This window comes from Plectropomus leopardus, chromosome 20 (genome assembly GCF_008729295.1).
Source record: "Plectropomus leopardus isolate mb chromosome 20, YSFRI_Pleo_2.0, whole genome shotgun sequence".
Classification (NCBI taxonomy): domain Eukaryota; kingdom Metazoa; phylum Chordata; class Actinopteri; order Perciformes; family Serranidae; genus Plectropomus; species Plectropomus leopardus.
This window is the reverse complement of record NC_056482.1, coordinates 2,019,863-2,035,337: the sequence shown is the minus strand read 5'-3', so window position 1 is coordinate 2,035,337 and position 15,475 is coordinate 2,019,863. Positions and strand designations below refer to the sequence as shown.

General features: G+C 41.2%; 1 protein-coding gene across 3 annotated transcripts in view; it reads right to left on the bottom strand.

The window, feature by feature from the left end:
- The window catches only part of dennd1a (DENN/MADD domain containing 1A), a 47,579-nt gene extending 34,327 nt beyond the window's left edge, over positions 1-13,252 (bottom strand). For all 3 annotated transcript variants that reach the window (XM_042508721.1, XM_042508719.1, XM_042508720.1), the window contains exons 1-5: positions 13,117-13,252; positions 5,547-5,611; positions 4,416-4,459; positions 4,017-4,066; positions 267-386 (exon numbers count right to left, since the gene is read on the bottom strand). In XM_042508721.1, the coding sequence (XP_042364655.1) occupies positions 267-386; positions 4,017-4,066; positions 4,416-4,459; positions 5,547-5,611; positions 13,117-13,133 (296 nt within the window). In that variant the 5' untranslated portion in view covers positions 13,134-13,252. The remainder of the gene's footprint in view (positions 1-266; positions 387-4,016; positions 4,067-4,415; positions 4,460-5,546; positions 5,612-13,116) is intronic.
- Between the last annotated feature and the right edge of the window lie 2,223 nt (positions 13,253-15,475).

Here is a 15,475-nt window from a genome sequence, read left to right as displayed (position 1 = left end):
AAATATCCTGCCTCTATTACATATCTTTGTCACAAGTATTGGATAACCATATATGAAGGATAATTGCATGATATCACATAAATAATATAGACCAATAAATCAATATCAGAATTTTTTACTCTAAAATATCGGTATCAGCCCTGAAAATCTAGTATTGGTATTATAAAAAATCTTATAACTCTATTCCACTCTAATGCATAAGGGTTTAGTAGCTTTTATCAGCATTTCCACCTCACACTGTGACTTGTGTAAATGCACATACCCACCTGAGGATGCAGTAGCAGGTGTGGGCTCCTGAGGAGAGGCGACAGAAGCCAAATCTCTGTTTGCTCTCAATATCAGTCAACACAAAGGTGAAGTTCTGACCAACCTGGTTCACTGTCAGACTGCAAGGGGGAGCGAGGTTCAGATAGCAGAGTGAGAGTGAGAGAGAAAGAGAGAGAGAGAGAGAGAGAGAGAGAGAGAGAGAGAGAGAGAGAGCGAGAGAGAGAGAAGTGAGGGGGAGATACTGATTCTTTAAAAACCTTTTTTTCTTTTTCTTAATGTCCACACATTATTTTCATGACAAAAAAAGTGTTATCAATAAATTGTAATTCAGTATTGCACAATGTCACACGTCACACACCACAACAACATCACACATCGCAACAAACTCACCAACACCTACATAAATATAAAATTAAAATATTAGGCTTGGGCGGTATACCAGTATTTAGTATTTAGGAATACCAAAGGTATGTTTTTCAGTACCATAATAAATGCAGGTGCTACTCTTTCTATTAAACTCATTGTATGTAGTGCACTGCATGCATGCACCAAAACTCTTCAGTCTCTACTGGTGGAACAGGCAGCTGAGCCGACAGACATCAGGACTCAGAGTGGTGCGGGGGAATCAATTACAGGACTGTAAATCAGCCGGACAGCTACAGCAGAGAAAGACCATGGGGAAAAACTGCATGTTTTTCACATCAATGAAGTTTGAGGAGACCTCAGAAAAAACGTTGGGACTTCTTTAAATCATCATTACAACACCAATGACATTACAATGCTAGCAATGCTATGTATTATTTGCTGCACCTCATTCCTCGTCAAGTATTGAACTTTATTAGTTAGTCAGATTTATGGATATATAATTCATCATGTAGCGTATTGTCTGACATGTATTGACAGAGCATAGTTCAACATGCTGCAGGCTTAACTGTTATTGGAGCACAGAGTGAAAAAGGCCGGACTTAGGAAAGGCTCTGCATGTGGTAAAATGTAACCTTCCAGTGAACACATCTCTTCTTCTTGTTGCTACTATTAGAACATTAGTAAGGACTAATGGAAGTAAATTCATCTGTTGATTTTTATTATAGATCTTTACAGATAAGCTATATTTTAGAAGCAGCAAGTAGACACAGTGAGAAAGAATAAATTATGTGTTAAATTCGAAAATTCCCTTGGCTATAAGTACAACTCCAATTCCCAAAAAAAAGTGGGCAACAAAAGACCAGCAAAATTGTTATTTGAAAAACACAAGTTTGAAACCTTCCACAAGTAAACAGGTTAATTGGTAATATATTTAAGTATCACAACTTTAAGGGGAGCCCTCGAAAGGTTCGGATGCTCATAAGCAAGAATGGTCACTTTGTAAAAAACTGCGTAAGCAAACAGTCCAGCAAAAGCATGACTGCAAAAAATGTAACCATTTTACCATCTACTATCCAAAATATCATCAAAAGCTTCCAAAAATCAGAAAAAAATCTCTGCACATAAGGAGCAAGGCTGAAAACCAAAATTGAATAACTGTGACCTTTGACCCTTCAGGATGCACTGCATTAAAAACTGATGTGATTGTAAATGGATTGTAATTGTACAGCACTTTTTCTAGTCTTTTTTACCACTCAAAGCGCTTTCACAGGCCATGTTACATTCACCCATTCACACACAGATTTGGGTCCGAGGCTACCTACTAGGTAGTAACCGTTAATACGCATGCGCACTCCGATGATGCAGCATCGGTAGCAATTTGTGTTCAGTATCTTGCCCAAGGATACTTCGACAGGTTGCCCGGAGGAGCCGGAGATCGAACCGCTGACCTTCCAATTAGAGGACGACCCACTATACCTCTGAGCCACAGCCGCCCCATTGTATAAAGGTTATTACTACATGGGCTCAGGAACACTTTGGAACACCATTGTTAGTAAACACAGTTCATCACTGCATCTACAAATGCAAGTTCAGACTCTATAATGCAAATTGAAAGCCAGTTATTAACAACATCCACAAACATGGGCGAACTTCTCTGGACCTGAGTTCATCTGAGATGGACTGACACTAAGTGGAAAAGTGAACTGTGGTCTGACAAGTCCACATTTCAAATTGTTGTTGGAAATCATGTACGTCATGTCCTCTGGGCTAAAGAGGGAAATGACCATCCAGATTGTTACCAGCTCAAACGTCATTCAAGATGTGTTCCAACAACATGGCTTTGTAGTGAAAGAGTGCAGCTATTAGACTGACCTGCTGCAGTCCAGACCTGTCTCCCACTGGGACTGTATTACGCATTGTACAGCAAAAAATACAGCTATGGAGAACATTTTTGTTTTATTCTATAAACTACTGACAACATTTTCCCAAATTCTAAATAAAAATCTTGCCATTTAGTGCATTTATTTGCAGAAAATAACAACTGGTCAAAATAACTCAAATGAGGGGTGCCTGTGGCTCAGAGGTAGAGTGGGTCGTCCTATAATTGGAAGGTCAGCAATTTGATCCCGGGTCCTCCAGGCAGCATGTCGCAGTATCCTTGGGCAAGATATGTCGGGGTGCGCGTGTGTTTGAATGGTTATTGAGTAGCAGGTGGCACAATAAACGGTAGCCTCAGCTATCAGTGTGAATGTGTGTGTGAATGGGTGAATGTGACATGTAGTGTGAAAGTGTTTTGAGTGGTGAAAAAGACTAGAAAAACACACAAGTACAGTCCATTTACCATTTATGAGGCAGTGTTTTCAGACCCTGAATAAAACAAAGAAAACAAGTTCATATTCATTTACAAAACAACACAAAAATAATGTTTTAAGTTTGGAAGAGTTCATTAATCAATATTTGGTGAAAGCTTTCATGCGTTACGGCATGCTCTCCATCGGTCTTTCACATTACTGCGGGGTGACTGGCACAAAATTAAGAAAAACCTTGTTGGTGAATAGATTCATGCGTTGCTCACAAAGACAAATTTTGCCCATTCTAAAGCATCCTCAGATCATCACCAGTCCTCCGGCAAATTTCGGTGCAAGACACTATGGTCTTAAGCCTCTCCAGGTCTCTGTCTAACCCTATGACTTCCACGTAGCGGTCAAAACTGAAGGTTTGGCTTATCAGAAAAGATTAATCCAGTCCTCTATACGGTCCAGTCCTTGTGGTCTTTTTTTAACTTCAGTCTGACTCTTCGTTGTTCTCCTGAATTAATGGCTTTTTTCCCTAACCTTTCACGACATTCCTTTTCATTTGACTGGTATTGTATGGTACTGGTATGGTCAATGGTTATTTTTTATTCATATTATCCTGAGGTACTGCTGGCACTGCTTTTGCAATCCAGCTGGTCCTTTTACAAGAGGATAGTGATGACCACAGCAGTTGCTTTTATACTTTACCTTGTAAAAATACGGTTCAGGTGGGTCACCTAATTTAGAACCTCAGTAAGACATATAAAGGAGGTGTGTTTGTGTTGGAATGGAATGGCTGCCATACATGTAGAGATGCTGACCTAAGAAAAATCTTTAGTGCTCTCTCAATTTTTTACACGCGCTGTAGGTCAAAAAAGATTCACAAATCATTGCTTCCCACTGTTTTCGGGGGTTGTAATATATACTCAAGAATGCACTGTATGTCAAAACTATTGTGTGTGTGTGTGTTTATGTGTCTGTGTGTGCGTGCATATATGTGTGCATGTGTGTGTGTGTGTGTGTCTGTCTGTCTGTGAGTGCGTGCATATATGTGTGCATGTGTGTGTGCGCGTGTCTGTGCATGTATACCTGTCCATGCTGAAGGGAAAGCAGAACTTGGGCACAGTCTGAAGAGTTTCCTGTGGGACCCAGATGACAGGTCGTTGCATATGTTATCAATATGTACTTGTAATGGTCCATGGTATTAAAGTGAAAAAATTTAATAATGTAATGTGGAGGAATTGATCTGTGACTGAGGGAGATTAAGAGCAAAGCACACATGGACATTACCAAAGAAAAATGGCATCACAGGTTGTCCAACTTTCCCATCTATGACATTAATAAATACAATGCAAAACAGTGGCGCATGCTTTTGAAAAACTTAAACCTGTGTTTGACATATGGATAAGAAAAAAAACTACTGGTGAAAAAGAAACCAATGAACAACAAAAAAACAAAAACAAGTAAAATATATTATGTCTTTCAAACCTGGTCTGTGTAGTCTTCAGGGAACTGCCTTCGCACCTCTGGCCCTGTTAGAAATGAATGGACATGACATTACTTTGGAGAAGTGAACAGGACCAAATGTGTGGATCAAGTTTAACAACTAACAGCCAAAGTATGTGGAATACAGATACAATATAATTATGAGGAACGATGTATTCTTATTAACACAGACAGAAAATGTTTTATCCATGTCTTTCACGACCGCACTTTGTGCAGTATTAACTTTGTCAATAGGCTATAACACAACAAAGGAGGAAATAATTCAATACAATTATATTTACAAAGCCCAATCTTACAAATCACAGTTCCTCAAAGTCACACAATAACACAAAGTAACTAACAGACTGTGGCAGCAGTAGACCAGCAGCACATGTGTTTAGTGAGCTTAAATGACTGTTTTTGTCAGTGGAGTCGGAACAGGCTGTCTGATGGAAAGGTAGAGCAGTGAAAATACTCTCAATATACAACTGATATTGATTTTTTTATGTGGAACTTTTTTAGGTGGCTAATATATGTTTAGACGCTGACCCTCCACTACTGTATGTTGCTTAGCTACTGTGTCAGACTCCAGCCAGCTCCAAACTGGGGGTATGCTGACTGACATCTACTGTGTGTTGTACACTGACTATGGATAATTGCCCCATACAACCCCACTTTAAAAATCTGAACGATCCCTAACAGTGACAAAAGGGACACATCTTTTTGGTGGAGTTTGTTGTTGATTGTGTTTTGAAACACGGGTTTCAAACACTCAAAGCAGGAGAATTTCACTCAAAGCAGGAGAATTTCAGTGTTGTGCTGCTCAGTATAAAATGATGTGCTGTTTGCTCTTTCTGTTTTGTTAGTGATAACAGAGCTTCAGAAAATGTGCTGAAGCAGGTGAGACAAACTGGACGTAGAAACTTCAGAAAATACACTTTAGTCACTCATGTCTAATGTAAACTGGCATTGTTGTCACATTTCCTTTTCTGCTACCCCAAGTTTGAAAGTTGAAATGAAACATGGTCTCATACATGGAGCCTTGATGGCTGGCTGTAATTACTGCTCAGGATCAGTAGAAAGGAAAGATTGGCAGTACAGGATAAGCTGTTCCTTTGGTCTTTAGATACTTACCAGAGCTGTGTGTGCCTGGATGGGCTACCTCTAGGTACACCTCAAATGTGGACTCTGGGCTCTCCCTGGAACAGAGGAGGAAACTTATTACTGTGCTCTGTGCATTTTATGGACAAAATGATGAAAATAAGCACATACATAATATACTGTAGCCATCCATTTCAAAGAATAGTTAATAAAGTTAATAGTTAATTTTTGGACTTTATTTAAGACTTACACTAACAAGCAACAGAAGCTGTACTAAGCAAGTGACTTTGATCTTCCATACAAACAAACTTTCATTTGCCTGTATGTCCCTTTATATCAGTTTGTGTCTCCTGTCTAAATTCTGAGGTTTTTGCAGATGCGTGAACACAGCAGTTTGTGACTCATCGGGTGGATAACTGAGCCAAACATTGTGTGCGTGTGTGTGTGTGCACTGGGGGAGAATCCATTTTTTGATGGAAGTAAGTATGTAAAGTATGCCTCCTTTCAGCTAGGTGCTATTGGACATTCCTCTGGTTGACCTTTTACGCCACATACTATACCCAACAAGTTAGCAAGCGGCAAACAGGTTGCAGAGAGAAAGAGTGTGTGTGACCTGTGCTGTTGAACCCTTGCAAAGTGGTATGGATATTCTTCTTCCCTGACGTGCTGACGTAATGCGGGTAAGCGTGATACCTCACTTCTGGTGCATTTTTGTCTGTACCTCTAGTAAAGTAGCGTTTCTGTGCTACTGCTACAAGCGATTCCCAGCTAATCACCTAACTTGCTCCTTACTTCGGCTGCTTTTTACTTGTCTGTGACCGAAAACTCACATAAGTTTTACACAAACACTCACAGCTGTCTTCTCCTCTCAGCGGTTTTTGTATTCTGTTTAATCACACAGCCGCTCACTCACTGTTAGCTCGTTAGCTACTTAATTATTAGCTCTGGTTAGCGATGGCTTCTCCCTGCTCTTCTCCCTCTTCTGCTGCTCTCTCCTGCTCAGTGTGTCAGATGTTTAGTTACTCCTCTGCCTCCTTCAGTGATAGTGGTACTTGTAACAAGTGTAGTTTATTTGCTGTGCTGGAGGCGAGGCTTAGCAATCTGGAAGCGCGGCTCCGCACCATGGAAAAGCCCTTTTTAGCTGCGATAGTGAGCAAGCCCCCTGTAGCTGGTGTGGACCGACATAGCATAACCTCTGCTAGCCGTCCCCCGGCACCCTCGTGCAGCAGGGAGGCTGGGTGACTGTCCGAGCGAAGCATAGTAAGCCGAAGCCCACGGTACACCTCCCACCCCCGCTTCATGTTTCAAATAAGTACTCCCCGCTCAGCGACACACCTGCTGAAGACACAACCCTGGTCAATGGTAGCTCTGTTTTGCGAAACATGAAGTTAGTGACACCAGCGGCCATAGTCAAACGCATCCCTGGGGCCAGAGTGGGCGAGTCAAATTTAAAGCTGCTGACTAAGGCTAAGCATAAATACAGTAAGATTGCTATTCATGTCGGCGGCAATGACACCCGGTTACGCCAATCAGAGGTCACTAAAACTAAAACACAGTCGGTGTGTGAGTACGCAAAGACGATGTCGGACACCATAATCTTCTTCGGACCCCTCCCCAATGTGACCAGTGATGACATGTTTAGCTGCATGTTATCACTCAACTGCTGGTTGTCGAGGTGGTGTCCAGCAAATGATGTAGGCTTCGTTAATAACTGACACTCCTTTTGGGGTAAACCTGGTCTTATCTGGAGGGATGGTATCCATTCCACTTTGGAAGTAGCTGCTCTCCTATCTAGGAACCTGGCCAAGTTTATTAGAGGCCCAAAGCCATGACATCCCAGATTTGGGACCAGAGTGCAGAGTCTTACACGCTTCTCTGAGCTTCTAGCACAGTCACACACCCATCTGGTAAATGTTATAAAAACGGTATCTGTCCCCCAACCACTTCATTTGTTTACATCTAAAATGAACAAAAGAGTAGTTGTACAAGAAAATCTCATAAAAATGAATACATCTCTTGTCAAACAGCATCATAACAGGAGAATTAAATGTGAACTATTGAACGTTAGATCCCTATCAACCAAAGCTCTTTTAGTCACTGATTTAATATTGGATAACCATATTGATTTATTCTGCCTCACAGAGACCTGGCTTTGTCCTGATGAGTATGTTAGCCTGAATGAATCTACTCCTCCTGGTCATTTAAATAGTCATGTTGCGCGCGACACTGGCCGAGGAGGGGGAGTCGCTGCTATTTTTGATTCAAGCTTAGCAATTCACCCTAAAGCTAAGCTAAACTATAGTTCATTTGAAAGCCTTTTCCTTCGTCTTTCTCACCCATCCTGAAAAACTCTCCAGCAAATTCTATTTGTTATAGTGTACCCCACCGTCAGCCCATATTCTGAATTTCTATCTGAATTCTCTGAGCTTATATCAAGTTAAAAACAATCCCAGGTTTCTATTCAACACTGTAGCCAGGCTGACTCAGAGTCACAGCTCCATAGAGCCTTGTATTCCTTCAGCCCTAAGCAGTGATGACTTTATGAGTTTCTTTAATGACAAAATTATAACTATTCGAGATAGAATCCATCAACTCTTGCCCTTACCTGAACTGACCCTGGACACAGGTAGTTTGGATATGGCAGCAAGGCCTGAAATTTATTTGGACAGTTTTTCCCCCATTGACCTTCGCCGACTCTCTACTTTGATTTCTGCATCTAAGCCATCAGCATGCCTTCTAGACCCCATCCCACCTAGGCTACTTAAGGAAGCTTCACTCTTATTAGACAATTCTTTATTAGATATAATCAATGCGTCTTTATTAACGGGCTATGTACCACAGTCCTTTAAAGTAGCTGTCATTAAACCCCTTCTAAAGAAGCCCATTCTCGATCCTGAGATTTTAGCTAACTATAGACCGATATCTAGAGTGAGAGAGTGGTTGCTTATCAACTCTGTGACTTTCTCCAAGACATTAGTTTATTCAAGGACTTTCAGTCAGGCTTCAGAGTTCATCATAGTACAGAGACAGCACTAGCAAAAATTAATAACGACTGTTTTAATCCTATTAGATCTCAGTGCTGCTTTTGACACCATTGACCATCAAATCTTACTGCACAGACTGGAAAACTTAATTGGCCTTAAAGGAACGTCACTAGCCTGGTTTAAGTCATACTTATCAGATCATTCCCAATTTGTTCACATCAATGATCAATCCTCTGCGCATACTAAGGTCTGCTTCGGAGTGCCACAAGGTTCTGTGCTTGGACCAATCCTTTTTACTTTATATATGCTTCCTCTGGGCAACATTATTAGAAAACACTATAAATTTTCTATTGTTATGCTGACGATACACAAATATATCTATCTATGAAACCAGATGAAACTGATCAGCTATCTAGACTTCAAACATGTCTTAAGGATGTAAAAGCCTGGATGAGCTGTAATTTCTTGATGCTGAATTCAGACAAAACTGAAGTTATTGTTCTTGGCCCTAAACACCTCAGAAACTCCCTTGCTAACAATGTAATTTCTCTAGATGGCATCACCTTGGCCTCTAGCACAACTGTAAGGAACCTCAAAGTTTTATTTGATCAAGATTTATCTTTTCCTCCCATATAAAACAAACTTCAAGGACAGCTTTCTTTCACTTGCGCAACGTCTCAAAAAATTAGACATATCCTGTCCCCAAAAAAATGCTGAAAAAATAGTACATGCATTTGTCACTTCTAGGCTGGATTAGTGTAACTCCCTATTATTTGGTTGCCCCAACAAATTTCTTAGGGTCTCTCCAGCTGGTGCAGAACGCTGCTGCACGTGTTCTAACAGGAACCAAGAAAAAGGACAATATTTCTCCTGTTTTAGCTTCGTTGCACTGGCTCCCTGTGAAATCCAGGATTGAATTTAAAATCCTCCTCCTTACTTACAAAGCTCAGATAGGACCATTTAGGTCAGGCTCCATCCATTCCATAGGAACCAGAGCCTTCAGCTACCACGCTCCTCTCCTATGGAACCATCTTCCAGTTTCGGTCAGGGAGGCAGACACCGTTTCCACTTTTAAGGGTAGACTTAAGACCTTCCTCTTTGATGAAGTTTATAATTAGGGCTGGCTCAGGCTGCCTGGCCCAGCCCATAGTTAGGCTGACATAGGTTTAATCTGCCAGGGGAATTTCTTTGATACGCTGAGCTCCTTTTCTTTCTCTTACTCCCGCCATCTGAAAATCCAGCACGTCTGTTTACTGCATTACACTTACTGCTTTGCTTAGCCTTGTATCTGTGATAGCCATTTGTTAACTTAGCTTAGCCTCAGTAGTCTAGCTTAGCTTTGCATCTGTGATAGCCATGTGGGACTGTCACTACCTGGGGCTTGCGATTACGGAGCGTGGGTCTGTTGAACAGCACTACGCTAATCCCGTTGCCTCTCAGGAGCATTCCTGCTCCCTTGTTTCCTAGTTTTCCCGGATCCTGGCCGCAACCTTGGCTGTGCCTGTTTGTGGTGATAGCTGTGCGGGCACTGTGACCCTGCCTTTGGTTGTGCTCATTCTGTAGCTGCACTGATACTGTACCCCCTGCTTGTCCTGATTGTGGTCTTGGTCCTGGTTGCGCCGATGCCATGATCATGCCTTTTAGACACCTCCCTATCAATATACGCATGAGACTCTTATCAACACCCACAATATCATCATAGAGTGCATTTAATTTCAAACCTATCGTTATTGTAATATGACATGCGTCTGTTTCCACTCCCCCTCTCTCTTTCTCTTTCCTTTTTGCCAAGATTGTATTTCATTTGTTATTTACGACATCTATTGCATGTCTGTCCGTCATCATCATCCTCTGCTGCTCTTCCTGAGACACCCCCCCACCCCACCCGGTTACTTGACTTGACATGTCAAACGGTGAAAATATGGATAACTTTTCTGCACTGTACATTTTGTACATGCTCTACCCTTTCCTTTTTTTCAACATGCGTGGTTCTTCTAGCACTCTCCATGTTGATTTTGTCATCTTGTTTTGTTTTCTTCCCTTCTTTGTTTTTCTAGGCTTTCTTTTACAAATTTGTGCCATTGGATTTGAGGGTAAAAGCCCAGCGCAGGAACTATGGAGCATGCAAAGAACGCCAAGGCCAGTTCAGGCCCACTTGAGCTGCATACATGAAAGAGTAAATCGACCCCCAACCACATTTTCTAGGTGTGTTATGTGTGCATCTTTGAGAAATTTACCTTAATACGAATTCAGTCGAACTAACATGTTTACATGCCCCATTTTAAGTCAAGTCAAGTCAATTTCATTTATAAAGCCCATTTTCACAAAACACGGTTTGCCTCAGATGGCTTTACAGCGTACGACATCCCTCTGCCCTTAAACCCTCACATCACACTAAGGAAAAACTCCCGAAAACCACGGATGCATGTCATATTACATTAACGATAGGTGTGAAATTACTAAATGCAGTCCATGATAATATTGTGGGTGTTGCTCATGTTAAAAGGCAGTAGAGGGTTGCGTCGAGCACGATTATGGCATCGGAGCAACCACGACCCACAAACACAGGCGTAGCTTAAGGCAGGACCACAGCAGTGGCAAAACCAAGGCCACAGTCAGGGCGAGCTGGGGGTACAGTATCAGTGCAGCCAGAGCACAAGCGCGACCAAAGGCAGGATCACAGCACCAGCACAGCTTTAGTTAGTTGGACTAACACAATAATTCAACTTTAGGAAAACTCAACTTATAATAATTATAATAATATAATAATTATAATAATTCAACTTTAAGGAAACAAATATGTCATTCAGATAACTTGGAGGGGTGTTTAAGTGAAGCAAGGCCACTTAAGTCTATCAGTAACACTTCCTGATGAGACTTTGCACACAGTCAGTGAACTAAAATCAGAACCAAAAGTGACTGAGGTCTTTGTCAACAACCATCAACCCAATCTGTCTCAAACATAAGCTACAAAATGCTGTATGTGATACCAAATTTCCCATTGCTGATGTACCTACCGCTGTCAGCGGTAGGTACATCAGCACCACACCTCTGCTAAACTGTCTGCACAGACTGACTGCTGTCAGATACAAGGTGGAGGAACAGAGGAGGCTGCTGCTCTCAGAGGAACACTGCTATGGGCCAGGCTGTTTTTAATAAAATAATAGGGGGTTCCATTACATAGTGATTGAGAAATATTTAGTCCCAAAACTCTGAAATTTAAACATGTTTAGTCTAACAATACCAGAATTAGCCTTCAAGCTTCCCTGTGTGTATTATGACAGAGTATTGCCTCTGGGGCTGTTACAATCCCTAAATTCCTAGACACAATACAGAAGACATGACCTCTGTCTCAATGGCAGCCATTGTGTCATCCTCTTCAGGGCTGCAGCTGACTGAAGAAATCGTCACCATAGGCCAGCTGCATACAACGAGACATTTCATTTGAAGCCATCTCAGATTAACCCTTTGAAACCTGGAGAGACATCACTTTTCTTATGCTGCTTTCAGATACTCAATACACAAGTATTTAACCCTTTGGGCCCTGTGCAAGGTGGCCTGATTTCTTTCAAAAACATGGGGAAAAGTCAATGGGAAATTTGGTATGAAATGTTGAACAAATGCAAGAAATTAGTAGATTTAGAAAAATAGGTTTAAAAAAAAGCTAGGGGGAAATGTCTAGGAAAAAGTACATTTATAATTACATATTTAAATTATGTTACAAAATTATTATAATTTTTAAGCACTTTTTCAAAAGTCTTTCTTTCTTTCTTGTGTCTGTTTTATTACTAAATTTCAGGTAGTTTTCTTATACTTTTTATTAATTTCTCATTTAATTGCTTCTTCACGTGTTTTTAAAAGAAATCAAGTCTCAAAGGGTTAATGCAATAAAATAGAATAAGATGCTGACACTTGTTAATGATCAACATGTCCCACACAAGGCTGGGACCCTGTCACATCAGCCTGCACACACGCTGGACTGACAACACGTCTGCAGGCTGCAGTGTGTCCAAATGTCTTCAACTCGTCTCGTGTTACTGTGCCTTTGCTGCTGGACCAAGAAGCCTCAGAGCTCTCAGTGATAATGTAACGGTACAGATGTGACAATCATCTCCCCACAGCTAAAACTCAGTAGCTTATTCAGCATAACACCTTCAGAGACAGTGGACTGAATGTCCCAGTTTACACAAAGCTAACGGCAGACTGGTCACAGCCCTACAATATTAGCATAATGTCCGAGCAGTGACATCAGGCTAGAATTCCTGTAGTCCCTCAATCTAGCATCCGGTATAAGAAGAAAATGTGACCTAGTTACCGTGTTGACATGTCTGTAACGTCACATGCACAAACATCACATCAAACCACTGCTACACATCTGTATATACAGAGCTTTTCACTGACATGTATGATCTTGTTGAATAAAAACCCCGAGTAACAGTTGAAAGGCGCTGTTTGGGGCTCAGTGCGTGGAGGAGCCCACCGCCACTGTTTTTAGCCTGTGTCGCAACAAGTCAGGGCCTTCACTGAGCTCTATGTTCCCCGATGACTCACAGGAACAGAGCTAACACAGCAGCAGGCTGCCAACAAGTTCTGCTACGGCGCCGGACAAATGGTCTTACTTGATTCGGGACCCCATCCTTGATGTCAGCCCGCTGTCGGTGTCGGCAGCGGATTTCAGTGCGCAGACGCGTCTGTCGGGAGCTTTCTTTCCGACGCTAAGCTGTCACACAGAGATACACAGCGCCATGGTCTGTGTTCACGCGTACATCACGCTCCGCCTCGCGCTGAACTCTGGGACTTGTAGTTAGATTGTAGAAGACGTGTAAGTCTGTAATACAGGCAGTGAGCTGTTAGAAACTGCAGCTTCCACAATACATGCTGTAGACGACGGCTGGGTCGCGTGGTTCTTCTGTATGCCGTTATTTACTTTACCGCTTTTAAAGATCTTTGTCGAAATTCCACAGTGAGATCGCAATTACATATTGAGACAAATAAGGCGCAAACCAGTGCCGAGTAGGCTACAAACCTCCATGGACTGCACAGAGTCAATAATATGTCATTACTTATGTATTGATATAAAATCTCCGCTTTTGAACGTCATAACTCTAATTGCAATTGCTGTTATCATTGTTGTTTTCTTGTTTTATATCTAAAGTGATTTGTACATTGTACTGTTGAATACAATTGGTGAAACAGTGCGTTTTGCTTTCCATCAGTGTAAACACATAACAAATGGGCAATCATTTTTCATAATAGCTCAGTGTGTTTAAATGACAATTTATCTAGCCTAAAACAATTACAGACAAGGCTTGCTCAACTTCTCCCAGACTCCCTGACTCCGTGAGAAGACGTTGCTTTGTCTCATTCTCATTACATTGACTCACTTGACATTTTTTTTGTCCTTACACAGCAGCTCCAAGACACAACAGCTCTAACAGGAAGTCTTCTCTCTGATATTGGCAAACTTACATCCTCTCTCAGAGATTCTTATTTTTTAGATCATAAATAACGTCTGTGCCTATATAAGTTCAAAACTTCTAATAAATTAACCTCTCGTTTTTTAAATCATTTGTATAGCCTATTGTAGGCTACATTATTTTGCTATTGTCTGCTTGTAAATGTGTTCTGCAGTAAAACCTCCATGCAATAATTTAGAATGAAGGCCATGCCTGGCTCGACCTGTGCTTTTCACACACTGAAAGATTATCCAAGAGGGTATTTCTGTTAATGGCAGCAGATATGTTTAGGCCATTTTTAATCTGCCAACAAGATCTATAGCACCAGAACCACCATATCCTTTTGTTTCAAACATTAATTTCCTTTTAGTGACTTTCCACCAGATAAAAGAGTAACTAAACCTCCCATTTCTGGCTTGAGTGCCTCCTCCCTGGAATGTGATAAAAGTCTCAGAAATGGGAAGGGCTTGGAGGGGGGCTATGGCACGCCCAGTCACCCAACTGTGCCACCTCTTGATCCACAGCACCTCCCTGCACCCACGCAAAGTATTCGGTTAGTGAGAGGCCGGTGATGGGGCAGTGACAGGGGGCTCTGTTGGTGATGAAAGCAGGCTCCTGTTTCCAGGATCAGCCAATATCAAAATTCAATTGCAATAGCAGGTTTCAACCTTTAGAGGGCAAGTATTTTAATTTCTCGTTTGACTTCAATTTTATTTACTTTACCCATAGTCTACAATAATATGTGTGCACAATACTGAAACATATGTACAGTTTACATGAGGTTTTCTGGCTGACTAATATGACAATTTTATTCTTATGGGCTGTGATGGTCCAGGGACAAAGGGGTGTTGTATGCCTCAAGGGAAAACTGTGATTTGTGATATTTGCCTTTATAAATAAAACTTAATTGAACTGAACATTGGTTGTTAGGTTTTAACAAACAAACATGGGACAGGCCTGCCGATGATGATTTGTCACGATAACTATAACTATGGCATCACCATACAGTTGACCCATACACAGAGGTGAAAAGCCACTAAGTACAATTACTCGAGCACTGCACTTAAGTACAATTTTGAGGTAACTGTACTTGACTTGAGTTTTATATTACTTCCATTTTATATTACTTTATGCTTTTACTCCACAAGACTTTGGAGGCAGGTATTGCACTTTTGTTCCACTACATTTATCGGATAACTTCAGCTACCGCTTACTTTGAAGAATTACAATTTATAAATCAAATACTACCTCATGATATAGATTAAACTACACAGCAGTAGACGGTTCCATTTGTCACAGACTGACAGACAGTGCAGCCAATCAGCGACAAGAAATCATTGTCAAATAGTACCTTCCTTTTCTGGTTTGAGTCTTATATTTTGATGTCTGAAAAGTTGTGGTGTTTTGGGAAATACTGCGGTGTTGTGGAAAATGTAATTTGTTTTCTGAAACTTTTTATTTAGGGAAATGCTGTAGTGTTTTGAGAAATGTTGAAGTGTTTTGACTCTCAAGGCCACCATAG